General features: G+C 45.8%; 1 protein-coding gene across 1 annotated transcript in view; it reads right to left on the bottom strand.

The window, feature by feature from the left end:
• Armc9 (armadillo repeat containing 9) overlaps window positions 1-24,980 on the bottom strand; it is a 129,518-nt gene that overhangs the window by 61,498 nt on the left and 43,040 nt on the right. Inside the window, exons 14-19 of the mRNA XM_028789580.1 lie at window positions 23,709-23,832; window positions 21,771-21,910; window positions 20,258-20,334; window positions 17,120-17,194; window positions 10,399-10,489; window positions 3,630-3,685 (exon numbers count right to left, since the gene is read on the bottom strand). Coding sequence (XP_028645413.1) covers window positions 3,630-3,685; window positions 10,399-10,489; window positions 17,120-17,194; window positions 20,258-20,334; window positions 21,771-21,910; window positions 23,709-23,832 — 563 coding nt within the window. The remainder of the gene's footprint in view (window positions 1-3,629; window positions 3,686-10,398; window positions 10,490-17,119; window positions 17,195-20,257; window positions 20,335-21,770; window positions 21,911-23,708; window positions 23,833-24,980) is intronic.

The following is a 24,980-nucleotide window of genomic DNA, read 5'->3' as shown; positions in this document are numbered from 1 at the left end:
GAGGAGGAAGAGGAGGAAGAGGAGGAGGAAGAAGAGGAGGAAGAAGAGGAGGAGGAAGAGGAGGAAGAGGAGGAGGAGGAGGAAGAAGAGGAGGAAGTGGAGGAGGAAGAAGAGGAGGAGGAGGAAGAGGAGGAAGAGGAGGAGGAAGAAGAGGAGGAAGAGGAGGAGGAGGAAGAGGAGGAAGAGGAGGAGGAAGAGGAGAAGGAAGAAGAGGAGGAAGAAGAGGAGGAGGAGGAGGAAGAAGAGGAAGAGGAGGAAGAAGAAGAGAAGGAGGAGGAAGAGGAAAAGGAGGAGGAGGAAAAGGAGGAGGAGGAAAAGGAGGAGGAAGAGAAGGAGAAGGAGTCATTAACACTGGGCACTGAGGCCTTCCTATCCCTTCCTTCTATCTGGCCCCACGTCTCCTGACAGCTGTGGGTGGGTATGTTTGGTTTTGTTTTTTTCTCATCTTAAATTAAACTAAAATGACCTTCATCCTTTCCCTTTCCTGCCTGTGTCCACAGTGTGTGAAGAGTGGAATATACAGAACATTCTCTTGTGGCCTGCTTGCTCTTCAGTTTACTGGAGTGTGCCCCATTTAATCTAATACCCCAAACTGTGCCATTGACTTCTGCCCTACCACATGCACTGTCCTGTTCTCCCTTCTCCCCTTGGTGGACAGTCTGAGACCCAGGCCTCTCTCCATCTCCCACCCACACTTCCTCATTCCTCTTCCCCTTTGCAGTTCCTAATGTCAATAAGAAGGGTGTAGCTTTCCACACCTTTCTGCTGTGTGGGCACATAAGTGTATCTATAACTCACAGGCGTGTAGATTTATGTTTGCTTTGTTTTAAGCACTCTTCATATTAACTTTATGATTTTTTTGAGACAAAGTATTGCTATGTACCCCATATTGGCTTTGAACTCCACATCCTCCTGCCTCAGCTACCTTCTTGAGTTTTAGCATCCCACACCCAGATATGTTTGTCTTCATCACAGGTGCTCCTTACATGGTCTGTACATCAGAAGGTGTATTGCTAGCTCTGTAATTTGTAATTTTTAGCTACAAATGGGTGGATATTCAATGTAACTGAGTTTCTTCCACATTAAATAAACAGTTGCAGTTTTAGACATTAGAAAGAAAAACTAGATTTTGCATCTGGGTACTTTGCTGTGAGGAAGGCATAACTCTGCAAGTGTAGCTCTCAGCTCAGTGTAAGGCAAGGCTGCATAATTCATCTGGAGCCTGGTCGCTCTGCAGAGCCATGTCAATAAGCAGCTGCCTAAAAACAGTGTCACTGACTCTAGCCTTTGTATTGGGTGCAAATGTCACATTCTAAAACATTCCTGCACTGCTAAGTAAGAGACACTGACAACCCCGTCTGCTTCATAGCCTGCTCTGAGAGGAGCAACAGCAGCCCCGCTCAACAGTCCTGGGCATGCTCCTTGAATTGAAGTTATCTGCCAGTTTCTTCCTCCCTGGCAAAGTTAACTGACAGTTATAAAATGATGTCTGGCCTTGGTGGTCCCTGCTAAACTCTGTCAGTTCACAGAGAAGGTCACTGAGGGTCACACAGGATCTGCTGCTCCAGTCTTCAGTGTTACTCTTGGTCCTGTCCCTCTATTGTCCACCATTTACTTATTGTAACAGATGTCTTCAGTTGTTCCCCCCCCCCAGGCTTTTTTTTTTTTTTTTGTCAGCTTGACACAAAGTACAGTTATCTAGAAAGAGGAACTTCAACTGAGAAAATGGTTCCATCAGATTGGCCTATAGGCAAGTCTGCAGATCCTGGAAAGCATAAAAACAAACTGAGCAAGCCAAGAGGAGCAAGCCAATGACTCACTCCATGGCTTCTGCTTTAGTCTCTGCCTCCAGGATCCTGCTTAGAGTTCCTACCCTGACATCCTTGACCAGGAACATCCTTGGTGTGGAAACATTAGCTAAGTAAGCCCTCTCCTCTGCAGGCTTGACTATGGTGTCACGGCACCACACAGTCTCCCTGACAAAGACACTGCTGAAAATTAAAACCTGGGGCGCAGCAGCAGGTGCAGAGATCTCAGTAGCTGACTGCCACACTGCTGAAGGGAAATGTGCACAAGTTGAATTCCCATGATTGACCAGCATGCTTGGACCAAATGAGTTTTTATTATAATACAAAACTAATAGGTTAGTAGCAAAACAATTGAACAAGCCCATGCATGGATGTAGTGACCCTCCTAGCACATGGGAAGCTAAGACAAGAGGAGAAGACATGATCAAGGTTAGCCTTGGTTACAGAGCAAGACCCTGGTCTCCAAACAATATAAAAGAAACCATCAAAACACCAGAGATCACTGAAGTCTCCAGAGATGGCACAGGAAGAGGAAAGAACAGAACTTGAGAGGAACCTTTTTTGGACAAGATGACAGAAACTTAACAGGAATAAAATGATTAACTCAAATCTGTGTTAAAGGGTCAGGGGTCAAGCACGAAGGTGGTGCCTTTCTCCAGAGCTCGGTGGCTGAGCTCTGCCCAAGGGGTGGCGGCAACAGCCCTTGAATGCAGGCGACTGTGTTTGTTCAGTTTAAGAGGAACGGATTTTACGCTTTTAAATATTTGAAACAAAATTAAATGACATGAAAATTATATAGTCTTCTAACTTTTAGTGTCCACAAATGGTTGGGGAATATGGCCAGGATTCCCAACAGGCACTTCATGTTAAAGGGCAGGACTGAGTGGTTCAAACTGACACCATGTGGCCCTCCCAGCCTAGCACACGACAACCTTCCCCTGTACAGAACTGTGTCTGCTGACACAGCTGAGCCAAGATTTGCCTCAGCAGCTTTCCTTGTGGCACAGGGCTGGTCTCCATGCACAGAAGGAAGACAAGCCACATTGTTACCACAAGAATGGTAGAAGGCCGAGTCTGTCCTTTCTAGGTCTGAAGGGCAAGTCACACAGAAGCTTGCCTTGTGAGCCGTGCCTGCAGCCTTCAGGTTACCATCCTCAAGACCACCCCATTGAGACTCTGCATGTCAACTACCTTCTGATGATGAAGGGGCAGTGTATTATAGCCAGCAAACTTACACCAAAAGAATGAACACAGGACTGTAATGTGGTTGGTTCTGCCAGCTCCAAATCAAACCAGGACCTCTTTGTCCAGAGCATCTCATCATGAGCCTATGCGCCATGTCTTCTGTCACCAGAGACAGCTGAGGACTCACAACCTTTCAGAGCAAAGACTCAGAGAAGAACCACTGATTTTCACCTTCCCCTAGAATCTAGAGGAGACGCAACACTACACCTGTGATCTGTGCACAGGTCCTGAGGTCTGTGTCCACGCCCCAGTCTGGAATGGGCTTACAAGCCGGCTGAGGTGAATATTGAAGGAGTGGTGTCCTGAGACTTAAGGTTGGGAAAGCTCAGCTATAACCATAAAAAGTTCAAGATGGAGCACTGGAAGCTTCCAGGCACCTGGAGAAAGGCACAGCTACAGAAGGCCTCATGTGAGGGCTACAGAACCACCACAGATCGAATTTCCACTAACCCCAGAACTTCAAGGAAAGGCACAGGGGCAGGAGGACTCTACTTCTGCCCCAGTGTTCAGGACTCAGAAGGGACACAGAAGAGCTTGGCAGAGCTTTCTGTGCTGTCTCAAGAGCCTTCAACTTACTTCATCATCTTCATCTTCATCATCGTCAGACTCAAGAATACCATCCGGCAAATCTTCTGTGAAGAAAAATAAATTAATCAGAAAACCCACAGAGCTTGTCACTTGGTCACTGAGCATCATCCGGGGCAGTCATGTGAGCGTCACACGGAGAGGAGAGTCATGCTGCTGGGCACACCCGACACCCCTGACTCCCCTGACCACCGCCCTTCCACACTCCTGACCACTCACTGGCACACACGTTCACACTCTCGGCCATCCTGAATCAGCCACAGTAGTTCGCTACCATTCTTAGCAACCTCAAATACACTCTTTTTATCAGAACATATTTATTCATATTCTTATAAACACAGCATCAGAGGGAGCTGCAGGGCAGGAGAATGAACCAGCGTTTACTCCTAGGGAGCATGCTAGCCTCTACAACAGTGCTGCTTCATGTAATCCTCTCAACAGCTTTGTTGACCGTCATTCCTCGTCACAAGTAACAAGCGGAGGACAGAGGACCCAGGGGCCTGTCCGTAGTTCTGCTTTCTAAACCCTGTTGTTCTAACTTTTTTTTTTTTGTTTTTCGAGACAGGGTTTCTCTGTGTAGTTCTGGCTGTCCTGGAACTAACTCTGTAGACCAGGCTGTCCTCGAACTCAGAAATCCGCCTGCCTCTGCCTCCCAAGTGCTGGGATTAAAGGCGTGCGCCACCACTGCCCAGCTCCATTGTTCTAACTTAAAGATGAAGATTTGGGAAAGGAGCTGACATGAGGTTACCTTTAAATGAGCTTTAATAGGGGGTATGGAGGGCGGGGAGCAGGAATGACAGATACAGAGACAGACAGACAGAGTGACACATAAGGGCCATGAGTAGGCCTTGTGAAGGAGGAGAATACTAGGAGGGATCGAGCTTTACACCAGAGATGCTATGATGGGGCCTTGAAGGGAGAGAAAGAGCCCTTCCTTCAAAACTGGGACAGAGCTACACTAGGAGAGACAACTACCATGCACAGCATGACCGAGCCTGAAAGGAAGAACAGAAAATCCTCTGAACAAAGAAGGTTTCTGACTCAGAGTGTTTTGGGGGTTGAAGGTGTCAGGAAGTTCCACACCATGAGACTTATGACCTAGCCTTCAAGCAAAGGGAACAGGGGCAGGCACTAGCACAAGGTAGGAGCATAAATTTATCATGCAGTTTGCAAGGGCTTGCCTTTCCACTAAGGCTGTGTGCTTTAGACTGTCAGTTCTTCATTGGGGGTTGGAGGGCACAGCCTGATTTTTCCAAGCTCCCTTATCTAGTCTCTTAGAGTAGACAAGCCTAAGGAGGCAGGTCTATGATACAACACAGGGTGGGGGCAGGGGTGTTCTTAAAGGCTGAGGCTCATTACTAGCTCGGTGAGGTTTGCACACATGCACAAGTCCACAGTACTCAGAACCAGAGAATGAGCCATTCCCTCACCTGGCAAACGGGGATCATACTGCTTACTTCCCTGGGGCCTGAGAAAGGACGGAAGGGAATAACTTGGAGGAATTTACAGAACACCAGAACAAGGCACTTGGACCAGGTACATAGCAGACATCACCCAAATATGAGCTACTTTCTCCTCCACAAAGCCTTCTGAGGCATCATCTCTCCTCAGCTTTGCGTCTGGACTCCAACAGCACTCTCCCTGTGGAAGACCTATTCCCAGTGGACAGATAGCTACTGACTGGTTGGGAAGTCCCCTGGAGGCTAACCACCAAACTGAACGTCGAGCTGCTTAGGAGATTAGCAAAGCTCACTTCTGGCTCTCAAGACTGATGGCTAGTCTTGACTGTCACCTTGATGAGATTTAGAATCACTATGGACACAAATCTCTGAACAGGTCTATGAGGGAGTTTCTAGATTATGATAACTGGATAGGAAACCACACTTTAAATGTGGGCAGTCTTACTTCACAGACCGAATTCCTGAATGAAAAAGAGAAGGCAAGCTGAGCGCCAGCACTCCTCTCTCCGTGCTTCCAGACTGCAGGTACAATGGGGCTGGCTCCCTTGAGCTCATGCCGAGGTGACAGACTGTTTCTTCAAACTGCAAACCAAAAGCACCCCCCCCCCCCTTACATGCTTCTGCCAGGTATCTCACCACAGCAACAAAAGGTAATACAGGACACTGGCTCAGATGACTGGCAGCTAAGACAGTAATTGAGAGCAGGCCTGGCATGGCTGCGTAGGGGAAGGTGTGACATAGTTCCTGCCCCTGGAACAGCGCAAGGCCATTGATGCCCGCATGTGCTGATGGCTGCTGTTGCCCTGAAGCTGCTCTGCTATCTCTTCTGTTTTACATTCAGTCTCTCTTTCTGGGGAATATACTTCTGCCATCACTGAGAGCTAATCATGCTATGATAAATGAAACAGATGCAGTTCTCTCTCAGGAATGAGGAACGGAGGTGGTCATGAGGCCGGGGAGGATGAGGAACAGGCCCTCTGCTTGGCTTTTAGAGCCATCGGAAAGGATTAGACAATATAACCACAGAAACCATAAAAGCCTACATGGTCCTTTGTAGAAAGGACCATTCGTTAATTAGCCAGGTTGAACTTTGGGATATCAAGGACAGAGTGGTCTCAAGAAGAAAAGGCATGGACAGGAAAAGAGGGAATCTATAGAAAACAAGCAAATGACAGATGCGTTTGTCTTATAGGAGGAAGGCTCGTATATGATCTAGAAACAAACAGTTTTACAAGGAGAGTCTGTGAGGCCGTGGGCTTGCTAGGATAGGAAACAAGGATTAGAGAATTAAAAGATGATGTACAGGCATATAAAAAGCCAACACTTCTTCCCCTAGCCACCTGAAGGATCACAGATGAGAATACCTAGTTTATTTGCGTAAGTTTTAAAACTTTGTAAGAAATTATTTTTTTAATTTTTATTTATTCTTTAATTTTTATTTATTTTTTTGTAAGAAATTATTCTACCTTAGTAGTCTATCACCTCCTGACTTTACATGAAAACAGTTACTAAAGACTGCTGTCTGCTGTACTAGGAAACTGGAAGAGCTGTGTGTCCAGCAATCCATGAAGAACAGGCTGTGTAAACCTATAAGGAAACGTGCTTTTGCTTTGCGTTTAGTGTCTGTTTTAAGGAAGCAGGGGCTGGCTAATGATCCGGGATTCAAAAAATTTATGTAAATGTAGGGATTTCTAAAAAAATTTATTAACAGTATTCAAAGTCTTTTGTTTTTATTTGTTTATTTATTTATTTTGTTTTTTGAGACAGGGTTTCTCTGTGTAGCCCTGGCTGTCCTGGAACTCACTCTGTAGACCAGGCTGGCCTCGAACTCAGAAATCCACCTGCCTCTGCCTCCCAAGTGCTGGGATTAAAGGCACGTGCCACCACTGCTTGGCAGTATTCAAAGTCTTAATGATGTAGCTTTAGTAAATAAAAGACTGGGTTCAAGCTCTCTGGTCAGAAGAATGATGAGCATCTCAGACAAGGAGAGAGCCCTTGACCCGACAGCTCGCATCCACTGCCAACCCCGAGTCATCATGGAACCAGCGCTGCTCCCTTTATCAGGACCCTCCTCGTGCTGAGGCTGGACCTCAGCAACTGAGCATGGAAGGCCTTCCCTGAACACGGTGGCCCCATCAAACAGCTGGGCACCCAGGCCGGGTAAAGGTGAGCAAAAGCCTGCCACGTGTACAAACTCCTCCTTTCCAAGCAAAGGTGTCTACGGCTGCTCTAGCTTCTTCAGTGTGGACTCACACCAATGGCTCCAGGAAGTTTCTAGGCCTTTAGCCTTTGATTAGAGTCTTTCTTGTTTGGAGGAGTCCAGTTCTCTGCTTCTGTACCAAGTAGACAATTACTGCGAGACAACCTAGATCCAATTGTGTAAGCCAAGCTAATAAATCTTCTTTTGTAATGCACATATATGTATATATATGCATATACATACAGACATACATCATACATACATACATACATACATCATACATACATACATACATACATCATACATACATCATACATACATATATCATACATACATACATACATCATACATACATACATACATCATACATACATACATACATACATACATCATACATACATACATACATACATCATACATACAGACATACATCATACATACAGACATACATCATACATACATACATCATACATACATACATACATCATACATACATCATACATACATATATCATACATACATCAGACATACATACATCATACATACATACATACATCATGCATGCATACATACATACATATATACACACACATACATACATACATACATACATACATACATACATACATATGCATGCTGACACAGCCTCATCCTAAGGTTGAGAGAGTCTCTACTGACTTTCCTGGTCCAGAGCTTAAGTCTGTCCCTTCAGTGGTGTTTGCACAGGTCCACACCCTGCTGACCTGCACAACTGTCTCAGAAAGCTGGCTATCCACACAGTGCTTTGCAGCTTGCTTTTGGGTGAGTTTTAATCATTTAACACCCTCTCTCTGCCCGAGGACAGCACACTCCATTCCGTCCGCCATGAGAAGATGCCTTTCACACTGCACTACTACTGTTGCCGACTACATACTCCTTATGTTCACATATGGTAAGGCCCCTCAGTTGGGCACTCTTTGCAATGATTCCCAGCCTAGTTTCCAATCCCCAAACCCTATAATGTCTCAGCTTGTTGGCTCACACATCCTAACTACCCAGAACCCTCCAGCCCCATGACCTAGAGTACCTCACAGGCCTCAGCTCCTCCTCCTCCCGAGACAACCATCTCTCCCATTGCTCCTGAACCAGTGAACGCCTTACAAAGGCCCTCCCTTGGTAACTAGCAGGGCCTGAAGCTAGGAGCCTGCTCTGCCTTGCTCCTGCCTGGTGTACTGGTTGGTGTCTCTGACCTTTCTCTCATGATGAGCTAGATGAGCTACTATGTGCTGGCTACCCTCATGGATGGCTGGAGTTGTGGCCTGAACGTGAGTCGGGACAAACTCCCTACAGTTGTTGTTGACTGCACACTCTGCGTGTTTCTGTACCAGGCTGAACTTTTCCCTGGGGCTTCACCGGTGTTCCACCTTGCTGGGACAACCTGAGAATTTCAAAGCTCCCCTGGTCCCCAGGGTGATTATGTCAGTATGGGCAAAGCCCAGACTGGGAACTGTGAGTGGAAGACAGCTACAGTGGGCATTTCCCAGGTGCACTGGGTGAACGGCTCGCTTGTGAGGAGAGAGGAAAATACTCTCATTTTTGTGTGCTGAATGGAGCTGTGCACTTGAACGGTTTCCAGGGAAGACATGGGGAGAGACAGGTGATAAATTTGGTCCCCAGATACTGGGAGTCCTAGGGTCTCCTGTGTCAGGAGTCCATAGAAAGAGCTAGAGGCTTCTCTATCCCTCACACAGGGCTTGTCTGGTTCTCTAGCCAGATGTGTATCATGGCCTTGGAGGAGACTGAGAAGAAAGGGACCAAGCTGCCTCCTCCCTGCTGCCAGGTGGCACATACACGTTCTTCTGGAATGGTGACGTGGTGACATTTTCTACATGGTGCTAGAAGGACTGGCACCTGTTTCCCTAACTGGCCATAGGACCTGGGAAAGTTGCCCTTATCAGTGGGGCAGGATTTAAGAGGGGACAGGAGGGGCTCGTAAAGAGATCTTACAAGGGTAGAGAAGGCTACTCTTGTAATTGCCTTCAACTCCTCTTTGTTGACCACACACCTCTCCGCTGATAAGCGATCTCTATTGTGATAAGAGATATTGGACAATCTGGCCTTGACGACTTGGCTACACACGTGGGGGAGGATGTACACGCACACGTATGTGTGTGTGCACGTGGAGGCCAGGGGTCAACCTTGCATGTCACTTGACAGGAGCTGTCTGTCTTGTTGAGACAGTCTCTCTGTCTTGGACCTAAGGCTGACTGGCCAGTGAGCCTCAGGGATCTGCCTGTTTCCAACTGTCCAGTTCTGGGATTACAAGTGTGTGTCACCATGCCTGGCTTGTTTTACATGGGTGCTGGCGATCGAACTCTGGTCCTTAATCTTGCATGGCAAGCACTTCAGTGTTAGAGCAACCTCCCTTTCTCTATCACCCCACTGTGTGTGTGTGTGTGTGTGTGAGAGAGAGAGAGAGAGAGAGAGAGAGAGAGAGAGAGAGAGGCATGCAGGTGACAAATGTGTGAGTGTATATGTGGTATGTGTAATTTACATGTGGGGGGCAACATGTATGTATGAGTGTAGTGGGGTGTACTAGATATGGACCTGACCTTGTCCAGGCCGAATAGTCCTACTGAACTTGCTGAGCTTGGCTCCCCTACTTTCTTCTGTTGTTTTATTTATTTATTTACTTTTATTTTATGTACACTGGTTATTTGACTGCATGTGTATCAGTGTGAGGGTGTCAGATCCCTGGAACAGGAGTTAAGACAGTCGTGAGCTGCCATGTGGTTGCTGGGAATTGAGCCTGGGTCCTCTGGAAGAGCACTAAGTGCTCTTAGCCACTGAGCCACGGCTCCAGCCTCCTCCTCTACTTTCTTTAAAGGCTTCTTTTCTCTTCTTTGAGATGGAGTCTTGCTCTGTAGTCTAGTCTACCCTGACTCATGATGGCTCAGCCTCTCTAGTGCTGGGATTACAGGTGTGCACGGACGGACTACCATACCTGACTCAAAAGCCTCCTGAATGGCTCCCAATGTATCACAACCTTCTGTGAGAAAGCTGGTGCATCTTTTTGTCATATGTGACTAAGTCAAAAGTATGAGATAGAGATAAAACTGACCGGAATTCAGCTGCTTGATGATAAACTCTATCTGGCGGGTCATTTCGGCGCTGCCTTCTTTGATGAAGCATCGCAGGATATCCTCCATTCCCTAGGCGCAGTGGGGAGAGGGCAAACGTGTCAGGGTGGGGTGTGAAGGATCACCTTCAGTGAGGTAGTTTCACCTAATACCAAAGGTATATACTTTTTTTTTTATTTTGAGGAAAGGGTTTTTAAAATAAAAATTATCTGCTTGGTATTAAACATTCATTTTAAAATTCACAGTGAAATGGTTTTCTTCTTGGTTGACTCCTCGACTTAATTATAACATTATAATACACTTAGAAAGAAACCCGAAGAGATCATTAGCCTGCACCGGATGCCTGTATCCCAGACTCAGGTGCATTCACACCACTGCCTTCAGTTTACATGATTTCCATGTACTTTGGGAAGATGAGTTCTTTCCCATGCTTCCCCTAAGTTTATACACACTGCCTTCTGAATTTTAGGGTCATTTATGATCTTTGAAAAGCTGAACCACATGTTTTGAACAGTGAAATTCCCATTCTATCAAAAAGCATGATGGAGGGACCAGGGAGCTGGCCTGGCAGGGAAAAGCACCAGCTGCACAGGCCTGATGATGACCTGAGAACAACCCCGGAGCCCGTGTGAAACGCCCGGTGCGGCAGTGTACAGCTGTGGTACCAGCATTCTTACAGGATACAACAGGTAGAGACAGGCGGTGAGACTGTGAGGCTGAGTAAGACGCTCAGCAGCAGAAACAAGAGACGCTGCCTCAAAACAAGGCAAGAGAACTGATGCCTAATCCTTGCCTGTGACTTTTCTATGTGTGCACGCTGCCCCACCTCCCAAATAAACAAAAACTACAGTTCTGAAGTTTTCGGGGCAGAATCTTAAAATGTAGCCCTGGCTAGCTGAAATTCACTATGTAGACCAGGCTGGCCTTAAATATAAAAGAGATATGTCTGCCTCTGTTTCCCAAGTGTTGGGATTAAAGGCGCCGGCCACTATATCTGGCCTAATTAAAAATTTAAAGACAGAGTCTGTTGAGAGCCCTTATTGATCTTACAGAAGATCCAGGTTTAATTGCCAGCATGGCAGCTCACAGTTATCTATAACTCTAGGTCCAGGGTATCTGATGCTTTCTCCTGCTTCCCTGGACAGGAGGCATGCAAGTGATACACACACATACATGTGCAGGTGAAGCATCTACACATATAAAACTAAAGGAAAAGCCATAAAAAATGATAGTTATTACACTGTGCCACTGTAACACAAGGATGCCAGAATTTTCCTCTCTTAAGAGAACTAAAGCAAACTTGGAGGTAAGATACTAAGGTAGGCACAGTGCAGTCCCCCTCCCTCCTCCTCCTCCACAGCACTGGAATGTATTGTGCTGGATCAAACAAGGTTATCTTGGCACCAAGAGGGGAAGCATGTCTAAAAATGAACCAAAAACAGAACAATTGGCGTCCAGAGAGGCGGGCTCACCAGCAGGCAAAACACCCATCAAAATGCTTAACGCTTGCCCTTGAATTTGTGGTGACATGAGCCAGTATGGTCCTTATTTTATTTTTATTTATTTATTTATTTATTCTACTTATTTATTTATTTATTTATTTTTGGTTTTTTGAGACAGGGTTTCTCTTTATAGCCCGGGCTGTCCTGGAACTCACTCTGTAGACCAGGCTGGCCTTGAACTCAGAAATCCGCCGGCCTCTGCCTCCCAAGTGCTGGGATTAAAGGCGTGCGCCACCACTGCCCAGCTCTTATTTTATTTTTAAATAAATAAATAAATAAATAAATAAATAAATAAATAAATTTTGGACAGAAGGTCTTACTATGCAGTCCTGGTCCTTATTTTATTTTTATTTTTAAATTTTATTTATTTATTTATGAGGCAAGGTCTCACTATGCAGTTTTGGCTGGCCTGGAACTCACTATAGATATACCTGCCTCTGTCTCATAAGACCTGGGATTAGAGGTGTGAACCATCATGCCTAGCTATGTTCTCTTTTTAAATAGCCTGGTCTAGAGGCAATAGCTACAATAGAATCAAAGATAGTCCATATAGCTTGGATCACATGGAGTTTGGATTGTGATCCTAGCTCCCTGAGTCAGGATCCATGCTACCTAACTCAAATCGCTCAACTCCTCCCAAAGACAAGATATATCACTGGTACTACTTATGCAGATGTCTGTGTCTGTCAAAATGTAAGGCCTGTATGCAACTGTATGTAAGAGCTGTGCAACTTATACCTAATAAATGGTGTCTAGTTCAGCGGATGGCACAATGGGTGAGTGAGCAGTGAAATGGCACCTGCTGGGTCTGGGAGGGATGGGTGGCTCAGATGAGAGAGCACAGCTCAAGCCCTGGATTAAAGGAGGTGTCCCTGTGGGTACAGTGAGAAGATCTGAGGGCTGGACCAGAACCTTGGAGGACAGCATTCCAGGGGAGGCTGGGATAGAAGCATAGAGTAAACCATTGAGGAATAGTCTGGAAGAGAGGAAAGGCTGATGGGTGTCCTGCAGGCCAGGACAGAGTGTTTCAAAGAGGACTGAGAGACTCTGGCAGCTCCTGTGGGGCCAGTCAGCCATCTGGGCTCATCCTATAGTCATCCGCCAGCCTGCCTTAGTGCTTGGCTGCCAGAAGAGCTAAACATTCTCTCTCGGCTCACACAGTGGCCTCTTCCCCGTTTCCATCCCATGAGAGTGAGCTAGGGGCTCTCTATCATTAGGAGACAGTGACATGCTCAATCCTAACACGCCAACAACAACCACAATGGCTACTGAGAGCTTAGGAACACCCAGAGACAAAGAGCTTGTTCCAATTCTTCTCTTGCAGAGGCAATTCTGTGATCCGCCCATATCTTTATAGATCACTTGAGTTCAATTGACGCTTGTTCTTACATCTCCAGTTTAGTTAGCACGTGGAAAGCAAACATCTCAGCCCCTGTGTAGTTAGGAGACTGTTTGGACACCTCACAGCAAATACTCCAGTGAAAAATCTCACATATAGTTGTTAAAACCACATATTGTAGGTAATGTTTAATCTAAATTATAGAAATGAGAAGGCATAAAAAATAACAGTATTCTCTGGGTGTGGTGGTGCATGGCACCATGAAACCCTAGCATTCAGGAGGCCAGGGCAAGAGGACCAAGGGCTCAAGCCTGCCCTGGGCTAGAGTAAGACCCTGCCTCCAAAAATAAACAACAAAACCTGTTATTTCATCCTAAAAGCAATGGCCTGACACTTCAGATCACCCTGGACAAACACAGGGTTGGGAAGGGTGACGGGGACTCATCCCTTGTCACTCAGATGCCTCAGAGGGCACAGTGTGCCAAGTAGAAAGAAGTGAAGGACTTAGCCCAGCTATAGTTAAACAGTGAGACAAAGGCAAGTCTACCTTAGTGGAAATGCTTGAGGCCAGAAATGTTTGGAATTTTTAGATTTTGGAATATCTGCATATACATAATAAGTAGGATATCTTTAGACCCAGGTCTAAACAAAATTAATTTGTTTCGGATTCATATACCTTCAATATGTAGCCTTGCAATGATTTACATACTGTATCTACCGTATCTATATAATATAGTATAGAATATAGACACACACACACACACACACACACACACACACACACACTCAGTCAGGTGTTATTCCTGAGACTGTCTGTCTGAATAGCCCACACTGGCCTCAGTCTCACAATCCTTCTGCTTCTGTCTGCTGAGTGCTGCGACCATGACTGACCCTACCTGGCTATACAACATTTTTAACAGTTTTGTGGATGAAATGGTTTCATGGTGTGTATTTTCCATCTATGGCTTTATGTCTGTGCTCAAAAAGTTTCTGATTTTGAAGCCTTTTAAAATTTAAAAATTCTGCACTTTTAAATTGATTTCTTTAAGATTTATTTATTTATTTATTTATCTATCTATTTATTTATTTATTTTTGTTCCATGCATCTGCATGTCTATTCTTGTTTTAATACCATGTTATTTTTTTCTCTCTTTTTTTTGTTTTTTTAAAGGTATTTTTGAATGGTTTTATTAGCATATATTAATATAGAATGACACTTTCACACATGTATATAATACATTAAAATCAATTCCCTCCCTCATTCCCCCCCCCTTTTTTTTTTTACAAAATGGTTTATGTTTTATTCTAAAAAACATTCCTACAAACTTCTGAATTACCAGGTATCCAAGGTTGGCCAGAAAATGAGTCACTAGGAACTGCCTGTCCTGTTCACACACTGCTGACATTACAGGCACATGCATCCACACTAGGTTTTTTCCCCACCACTGGGAGATCCCACTTGGGTCCCCATGCTTGCAAGACAAGCTGTTTACCAACTGAGCCACGTCCTCAGCTCTTCAGTAGAGATTTTCACAGTAAGGACGTGATGTAAGAACATGACGTTGCTTTGCCCTTTCGTCAAACACTAAACACTACCTTTAGATACAGAGTGTTGTCCCATCAAAGTACTGCTCATAGATACGGAGAGCTATGGAGTGTCTAACTTGAAGTTAGACATTTGGGAATTTCTTTTTAAACAGAGCACCCCTTCCTATCAATGCAAAGACTGCAAATCTACTATTTTAGTAACCACAATAAAATGCTCAGGGAGTCTGCAATATGGGGATTAAAGTTTTATTTATTTATTTTATATGTGAGCACACTGTTGCTGTTTTCAGACACACCAGAAGGCATCGGATCCCATTACAGACGGTTGTGAGCCAGTATGTGGTTGCTAGGGTTTGAACTCAGTGCCTCTGGAAGAGCAGTCAGTGCTCTTAACCGCTGAGCCATCTCTCTAGTCCCTTTAAATTGATTTCTAATTAATTTAATTGATAATTAAATATACTCATTGCTGTTTCTTTTCTCATGTATACATTTAAGATGCACATGGGTTTTGCAGATTTATTTTAATCTTTATATGTGTTTGTGTGCACTTCACATGAGTGCAGGTGCCTCAGAGGCCAGAAGAGGGAGTTGGAGTTACAGGTGGGTGTGAGCTGCTCACAGTGTGATGGGAACTGAACTTGGACCTCAAGAAGAATTTCTCTGGCCCCCGTAGTCTGAATTTCTTGTGTTAGGATGCTCAGCTTGCCCCAACTGAGATGGCAGTATTAGCGTGAGAGGAACCAATTGGATATGGCCAGATTTCTCACTGGACTCAAGGCTGTAGTAGTGCTGGGATGTGTCTTAGTGGCAGAGTGCTTTCCTAGTCAATAAAGCCACATTAATTTCATCCCTGGTAGTTTGGGGAACAGGAGAGAGACAGAGAGAGAGGGAGGGGAGAGAGACAGAGACAGAGAGAGACAGAGAGAGAGAGAGAGACAGAGAGAGAGAGAGAGAGAGAGAGAGAGAGAGAGAGAGAGAGAGAGAGAGAAGAAAAGGGGGGGCAGAGGGGGACGGAGACGGGGAGAGGTTTTAATTTCTAGTGTGAGACACTGCAGCACAGGTGTGGAAAGTTCTGGTAGCAAACAGGGGATGGACGTACCCCTGGCTGTGTGACTCTAGGCAGAGATGGCTACTCCCAAGTCATCCATAAGGAAATGGACACAACATAGTCAGTACTTCAGGGCCTCTGAGCAAGTAGGAGAAAGCACCTGTCCCAGTACCAGAAAGAGCAGTGAGCACCACTAGGTGCACCTACTGTGTGCGTGTACATGCACATATAGTGTGTATGTGGAAGCCAGAAGGTAACTCCCAGGAATTGGCTTTCTTCTACTGCTCTGGTTCTGGAACAGAACTCAGGTTGTCAGGCTTGGTGGCAGGTGCCTTTACCCACTGAGGAACCTGCCACCCCTAAATAATACTAGTTAGTTTTAATGTGGAAGGCAATTTAGTTCCAATTGTTGGGTGTGTTTATACAGACAGTTCTTAAATGAATCATGTCTTATTTAACTATTGACGTGATTTTAGATAAACAACTAAAGATTTAGTGATTTTCTTAAAAAAAATAAACAAACAAAACCAATGGGCGGAATGTTCTTGTGGTCTCCCGTGTTCTGAGTGTGGAAACACATTTAATCCCTTCACCACAGAATTTAATGTGTACACAGCTACTCTGGTTTCAGGTGGCATTCAGAAAAAAGGTCAAAGCTTTAGTGGTTTTGCTGGCTCGCTTTAGAAACAACTGTCCTCTCAACATCAGACACTGACCACTTGGCCGTTGTTTCTGTGCTTCAAATATAAGCACAAATGTAAACAAAGCAAGGAAAACTCTTCTTCCCAGTAACTGTGGTGCAAGGCAGTTTTAGAAGCTGCCAGGAAACACCTCCAACATTACAAAAATAAGCCTGCTAGAATTTCCCTAACACTGTGGCTTTTTACCATTTACAATTTTTACCATTTCCTCATTTCCTCATGAGATTCTGAGGAAAGCAACAGATTCTCCCTTGAGAAAAACCACCAGTGTATCTTTACTCACAGTTTTGGGGAGTCTGCCCTGGAGGAAGTGGAGGTAGCCCTATCTCCACAGTACTGACTCATGGTCCTGGGAGGACTCTGTGAACTGCTCAGAACTTTTTTTATCTTCTTCTTTTCTGTGAGTCAGGGTCTCACAAGAAGGTCTCATATGAGCCAGGCTGGCCTCAACTCACTAGGTAGTTCAGAACAGTCTCAAATTTGCAGCGATCTTCCTGCCTCAGCCTCCCAAGTACTGAGATTGTATTCATGTACCACTATGCCCAGCTCAGAACATCCTCTTACCATGGCTCTGGCCTCCTCACGAATGGACGGGATGGAGAGGATACTGTATAGGGCTCCATTCACATATGGCTGTATCTTTAAGGGGAGCAAAAAGAGAAGTCATTTGCAAGTTTTCAAATACTATACAACTCAATTATCTGAAGTTAGACTTAAGAACAGTCTATAGGTAAGGGGAGAGTTGGTATCCCATCCTTCAGAACCCAGAATGCACATTTCACATGAGACACCTCCATTTGTTTGTGACAGCTGCAACTGAAGCCAAACCTGAATCCACTACTCTGTCTCTATCTTCTTCCTGCTGTGTCTCACTGCTTAAATGATGTGATTTCTGGCATCCTGGTCACTCAGAACAGAAACTTGGCGTCACCATGGAGTCTGCTCTTTCCTCCCAGGGTTTGCTTGCTAAGTGTTATTGCTAAGAGTCCTTTCCCTCATGGGCTGCTACTGTCCTTGGACAACAGTGACACAGCTGAGGATACATTGTCTCTAAACCAGACCCGCTTCTAAAGCTTGCCCTGTGGTCCAATAACTGTACAGCTAAGCCTTCTTGCCTGTTCCATTCGATAAGAGCCTCATACCCTAAAAATATTAGCATGCAGATGAATATGTTCGTCTTGTTCCTGATGGCTCTGGGTCTTATCTTTCAAGACCAGGGCTATCTAACTCAGGGTACATAGGTGCAACCTTTGTCTGCTGCAGCTAACATTCTTCCAGCTTCTAAAATACACACACATATATATTTATGTTCTTTCTTTCTTTCTTTCCTTCCTTCCTTCCTTCTGAGCCAAGTTTGCTTCAGCTCTACATAATAAGAAATGATGACGACATTGAATTTCTGACTCTCCTGCCTCCACCTCCCAAACCCTAGGTTACAGATAGCACACCTGGTTTATGTAGCGTTGGGGATTGAAGGCATGGCTTTCTGCACACCAGACAAGGGCTCTATTGCTCTTAAGCAAATGTACTGGCAACAGCTGATGACTTGAATTGACTCCTTTGGTCTCAGCCATTTGCATTTCATTATGTCAGGGGAAGAAAGTGATTCCTGCAGCACTCACCTGCCTGAGTTGAATACAATTAAGAGTCTCAGAGAGCAATCAAGTCAGGATTAAAGTAGTGAAAAATTCTTTGGCTGTTGTAGTGGGAAATATGAAAGGCCCAGCATGAACTGCCATGGCCATCAATGTCTACCTGCTGAAGATGCCAGTGTCAGCCAGGTGATGCAGCCGTGGGAATAAACTCGACCCGAGCTGCCTGCCTGGAGTGGGAACAGACGCGTGACAATCTAGACTCCTCCTGACTCAGGGATCCTGCCAAGCCTGCCTGCTCAAAGATGCCCTGGGCCAGATTAGTCAAGACATGTCTGCTTGTGGGTGTGGCTTCAGCTGCAAATGCAAAGGGATGCCCTCACCACAGCACTCTGAAGGCTGAGACAGGAGAATCACAAGATTGAGGCCAGCCTGGGCTACATAGAAGGTTTTTGCCACGCTGGGCTACTGTGAGATGCCATGTTTTCTGCAAAGACACTTATAAAAAGGAAGTGAGAGATGAATCACCTGTATCTATCTGGGTTTGTGAAGTTGTTGTCCTACATATTTTTAAAAAGGTAGACAATAACACCAGCTGTGGTGGTAATCGTCCTTCTGGAGGGCAACCTGAGCCCTGCATGTGCTGTGAGCTGGGAGCCCTGAGGGCCACATATGTCGTGGAAGCTCAGTGTAGGGCTCCATGGGACAACTGTGGAGCTATCCCAGAGGACAACCGTTGTAGTGGAGTGGAAAGCCATCAATGCCCCGCCCACAAGAAATAAGATATGTACCAGGGTACGGTGCAAGCCTGCAAGCCAGGGAGCACTGCAGTAGTGAAGCTGAAAACAGGAGACCCACAAAGCAATAGAGAACGTTCCCTAGATGCCAGGGGACGGTCGTCAACAAATGAGCTCAAGGATGCAATATCTTTTATGCAAATTAAGTTTAGCATAATTTAAAAATATAGCACCAGGGCTATTTTGAAAGCACGAGTATCCACAGACATACAACAAATAGCAGAGGACACGGGGGTAAGAATCCAGCTAGGATACATGATAACAGAAAGTAAGGTAGGACACGGACCTGGCTAGCTCAGTGGGAGCAGAGCACCAGAAAATGAGGCATGAAATGTTAGAAACTATACAAGATGTAAGTCACATTCAAAAATGGCCAGAGGAGGGGTTGGGAGACGGCTCAGAGTGGGTAAGCTGCTTGCTATGCAGGCAGAATGCCCTGAGTTCAGAGCATCGAACTTATGTACAAACTGGGCAGGTATGGTGTGGGACTACATAAGGGTATCCTGGGTCATGGTTGAGCAGGTACTTAGAACCCCGAGATTCTCCGTGGAATTCTGCGTGAGAACCGGCAGGAGTTTGGTCCCTCCCATCATCTAGGATCCTGAAAACAGTCACATTTCCATAGAGTCACATAGGCCAGGCTATAGGCCTCAGGCCCTAGAGATTTACATACTAATGAAGGCCAGAGGGCAGAGAAAATTAAACATGCCTCCCCCAGATCCTCCCCCAATCCTCCCCCTTTCTCCCTCCCTATATAACTCGGGACTGCCCTGAGTTTTGGGGGGGTACGCCTAGATCCATCTATTATCCGTCATGACAATAAATCTTTTTGGAACCAAGGACTTCCTCATGTTACTGGGGCCTGCCGCTGCCAAGGCCCTCAGGCCGCTGGAACCATAAGAATCCTCCTCCCTGATGTGAGACCCGCCACACTTGCGCCGATGTGGCGGCCTTTTTAAATTTTCCCCACAGTATGGTAGTACCTATAATCCCAGCACTTGGGAGACAGAGACTGGGGATCATTAGGGCTGCCAGACTGACAGCACAGGAGAGCTCTGGGCTCTGATGGTTCTTGCCTTAGTAAATAAAGTGGAAAGCAATCAAGGAAGATACCCAATACCAAAATCAGGCCTTCATGGACACCCACACACATCTGCACTCAAACACATGTAAACTCATCCACAGATGCATGCACACATGCAATATGTCTAATGCAGCAACTGCCCAAACCAGCCCCTTGTGTAAGAGGTCACAAGCACCTAGGTCACCATTACAGTCCCCTACTCCACCACAGGGGCCAGCAGCCTGAGTACCTCATGGTTTTCGTGGCCAAGGAGATCCGAAAGAACTTTCAACATGAGACCTGCCACCTTAGCACACATGTTCTTTCCTGTGGGAAACAAAGCAACATAAAATGCATGTCAGACAGGCTAGCACCAACTATGTTTGACCTTGAGCTGGTCACTTATGTCACAAATCGATTCTCTCCTTTTTAAAATGGCTTATTATGCTGGTAGGTTCGGTGGTAGTGCATGCTTATAATCCAGGGAGGCAGAGGCAGGAGGATCTCTGTGAACTGGGGGCCAGCCTGGTCTACACAGGGAGGACAGCCAGGGCTACATAGAAAAACGTTGCCTCAAACAAACAAACTAAATAGATTATTAGCATCTGCTCCAAAGGGAGGTACAGAATTAAGGAAACCCACATAAGCCTTGAGAACTCAGAAGCTGGTGGGTCCTGACAACAGTCAGAATATCATGGACTATGTGGGCATTCTGTATCACCAAAGACATCACCAAACCACAAGCTGACGACAGGAAAAGGTGGCTGGGATCTGACAAGCATGCTGAGAGCTGGGGCTTCCACACAGGCTATTCTTAGAGCAGAGGACTGAGCAGCAGCTGCTTACTCGGTGAACAGCACATGCTTGACTCAGGCATGAAGCCCTGCAGGTGGGGACCGGATGACAAGCAGCTGAGCCAGATGGCTTCTTGCCCTCCTTTCTAACAGACCCTAGGGGATGGAGGCAGCCCAGCTGGACCAAGCACATCTTCTAAGGCATCTCATACGGCAGGTGACAGAGTGTCTGAGAGGGCTGATGCGTGTATACAGAAGCTAAAACTTCCATCTCCAGTGAGTAGGTAAGTATTTTGGTTTGCTTGTGGGGGAGAGGGGGTTACATTTGCTTTTGTTTTTGAGACAAGGTCTTAGGCAGCCCAAGCAGCTTCTAACCTGTAGTACAGCCAAGGATGACTTTAAATTTCTGATCCACCTGCCTCTGTCTTCTGAGTGCTGGGGTTAGAGGCATGCACTATCATGCCTAGTTTATGTGGTGCCGGGGACTGTGCTAGGCAAGCATTCTACCAACCGAGCGACATTCCCAATGGGTGAGAAGAAGTCTGTGGTGCCCATGTGAACCTCCATCTCCAGGAGATAGAGAATAATGAGCATGACTTAATGCCACTGCTTCTGCCACCAACTTAATCCCAGAGGCTGCTGGGAGCACACCTCTGTCTTCAGTGGCAGGGATCATGACTCTTAACTTCCTATCTTTGAAAAATGTAACCAAGATGAGAATGGATTGCCTTTCCTCTCCAGAAGGGCATCGCATACATACAAAACTGCATAGAGATTGCTAGCTTCATACCTAGCTAGAAATGCTTTACTCACCCCTGTCCTAAATTTCCAGGAGGGAGACAGAAAGCAAGGTCTACTGGGCTCACTGAGAATGTAGATATGTGGGTAGGTCTCTGCCCGTCCATCCTCCATACCAGGACATGTATATATAGGCATGGGTGTGTATGGATTACTGGGGGGCTACGACACCTGCACTGCGGAGGCAGAGGTTCATGAGCAACGCCACGGAGTACTCCAACGTGTAGTCAGACAGGCAGTCAGGGTCCTTTAGCAGGTCGATCAGCCAGAAGATGAGGCCGTCCCGAATCATCGCCGTCTGCAGAGGACGCCTGAGAGGAAGGAACAACCTTATTAGATGAATTAACTGCCGGGAAGAGAGTGGTCCAGGGTACAAATAGGGATCAAATGGAGCTATGAAAAACAGACTCTGGGGAACAGCCTATTGTGAAGTCCATTCAGCTGGGACAATAAAAATCCTCTACCTTTTAAGGACACAATAGTTTAATGAAAGATTGAGCAGTAAGAAGGCCTCCGGCTTTGAAAATCTCCTTTTCAATATCTAAAACTAGCAGACTGCTACTTCAAATATGTAAATGTTATCAATAGCTTTGGTTTACTTGACCAGGCAACTGATCTCAGAAATACTACTTTGAAACAAAATCAATTTGGGGGTGGGAAGCTCGCAGGATTACATCTTCCATGATTCCATGTACTGGACATGCACAAGCTAGGTAGAGCTACAGACAGGTATAGGCGACTGCCTAGGGCTGGGGAAGGAACGAAGAGCGGCAACAACTAGTGGGAGACTTCTGTTCTGTACTGATAGAAATGCTCTAAACTGGGACTGGTGAAATGGCTCATGGGTAAGGGTACTTGCAGCCAAGCTGGATGACCTGAGTTTGATCCCTGGGACCCACATGATGGAAGAAGAGAACGGATCCTTACAGATCACCCTCTGACCACCACAATACACACAGGTAAGTAAGTAAGTAGATGGGAAATCTGACCCACAGTCCGGTTGTGGTGGCTGCAGAACTCTGCAAAGTTGTAAAAACCAGGCCTGCCCATTTATGATGGCGAGAGATGGCTCAGCCGTTAAACGCACTTGTTGGTTTTGCAGAAGATCTAGGTTCAGTTCTCAGGACCTACATCACAGCCCAGAACCATATGCAACCCTGTTTTAAGGGATCAGATGCCCTCTTCTGACCTCTAATATGTATAACACTAGGCACACACATGTTGCCCAAACATACACACAGGAAAAACAGTCAAATGCATAAAATATTTTGGAAATAATGTTTTACTCCGTAGCCTTGGCTGTCTGGCACTCACTATGTAGACCACGGTGACCCCAAACTCAGAGCTCCACCTGCCTCTGCCTCTCAATAGAACAAACATCTAAGGTGTTTTAAGACCACACGAGATCTGGTACAAAATGAACATGAATTGTTGAAGAGTTGGCTCAGTGGTTAAGAGCACCTGATGCTCTTCCAGGGGACCTAGGTTCAGTTCCTAGCAATGGCATGGTAGCTCACAGTCATCTGTAACTCCAGTTACAGGTGCTTCTGAGGGCACCAGGCACGCACATGTGGATATACATATATTCAGGCAAAATACTCATACACATAGCATATATTTTAAAAGAAATACTTAAAAAAAAAAAAGAAAAAGCACATGACTTAAGTTCCAAGTCGTGCCTGGTCCAGGCCAAGACTCCCACAGAACTACTGGTCACATGATGTATAATGGGAAGCAACTTCACTATGGGGGTTTACCTCTAAGCCAAGCACCTGGCTGGCACTAATGACCTGATAGTAGCTAGAAGAAGGCACTGGCATTCACTGTAATGCCTTCCTCTATCCCCAGCAGCCTTGAACAGCAGAGCTTAGAGAGAAGTTTCCAACTGTAGCCTGGAAAGTCATCTAACTTCTCCTAAGTGTTAGCAGAAAGATACCATTTGCATCCTACAATTAAGTAATAAGTGAGTGGTGGTTCAACAACAACAGCACACAGCCAGCCAGCCAGCCAGCCACACACACACATACAAACACACACATACACACACACATACACACACACACCAGCCTGAGTTCAAAGGCAGACACTGACCAGTGGTATGGTCCTCACCTGAGACTGAACTTCTGCAAGGCCCCAAGGACATTCTCACGAGTGATGACGTCCTTGTCTTCCTCCTTGAGCCTTCCCTCCAGCATCCGCAGTACCTTTGTGTTCTGGGCCAGGTAGAGGCGACCTAGTAATGTGCCAGAGAGGAAAAAAGGAAAGAGGTAAAGAATTAAATGATATGTGCCAATGTCACTTTCTAGTAAAGATCTACATAGGGTACACTAGAAAGTTCTGGAGGAAACTATTAAAGTGTATTTCCCCTGAGTCAGGTGTGGTGGCTCATGCCTGTAACCTCAGTACTAGCGGAGGCAAGGCAGAAGGACTGTGAGTCTGTGGCCAGGCTAGTACATACAGAGGGGGATCCTGTCTCAGAACAGTTTACTCAATCACTGACTGACAGAATACCCAATGGAAAGCCTTTCTTCCTGTAAGCTGAACATAAGCCATCATCACAGTATGTGACACCTAACCTTGAAGGACCGTCAAGGAGAAAGAGGAATGGAGCTATGTTGTGAGCCTTCACAGAGAGGCAGCCAACAACTGCCTCTGCCACACTCCACTGCCCCTTTTAGACACACTCAGGGCCTGATGGGGGCAGAGGCCCTACCTGAGACACCTTAGTAAGTATAAAGTCACTACTAAACTTCTGTAGGTTTCTGCATCGACAGATATTAATTTAAATAGGATGGTTAGATGGGTGGATCTCAGTGCATATGCTGGCTTATAATAAATGTTTGCCAAATGAAGAGAATAATGAATTAAATACACTTGGTGAGTAGCATGTATTCATTACCTGAAAACTCCTTTTATTCACATTAAAAACACCTTGAATGGGGCTGGGTGTGGTAGCATACACTCCCGGCACTCAGGAGGCAGAGGCAGGCAGATCTCTGTGAGCTCAAGGCTGTCCTGATCTACAGAGTGAGTGCCAGGACATCCAGGGCTACACAGTGAGACCCTGTCTAGAAAAACAAACAAATATGCAAAAACAAAACAACAAACTCAAACAAATAAGAATCTAAGGAAACTATCCTGGGTATGTCTGAATGAGTACACTTGTGAATGGGGGAGTGCGGGAGGCAAGAGATATACATGGAGGTCACAGGACAATTTCAGATGTCAGGTCTTTCCTTCACTATATTTTAAAGCAGGGTCTCTCTTGTTCTGGCACAGTGATGTCGCACAAACAATTCTGTCTCAGCCTCCCATCTCACCCTAGGAATACTAAGATCCATGTCTGACATGTTAGTGGGTTCTAGGGATCCATACCAGGTC

The sequence above is a fragment of the Grammomys surdaster genome, unplaced genomic scaffold (genome assembly GCF_004785775.1).
Source record: "Grammomys surdaster isolate TR1022 unplaced genomic scaffold, NIH_TR_1.0 125846, whole genome shotgun sequence".
NCBI classification, from domain to species: Eukaryota; Metazoa; Chordata; class Mammalia; order Rodentia; family Muridae; genus Grammomys; species Grammomys surdaster.
Note: the sequence above shows the minus strand (reverse complement) of the source record. Positions and strands in the feature narration are given on the sequence as shown.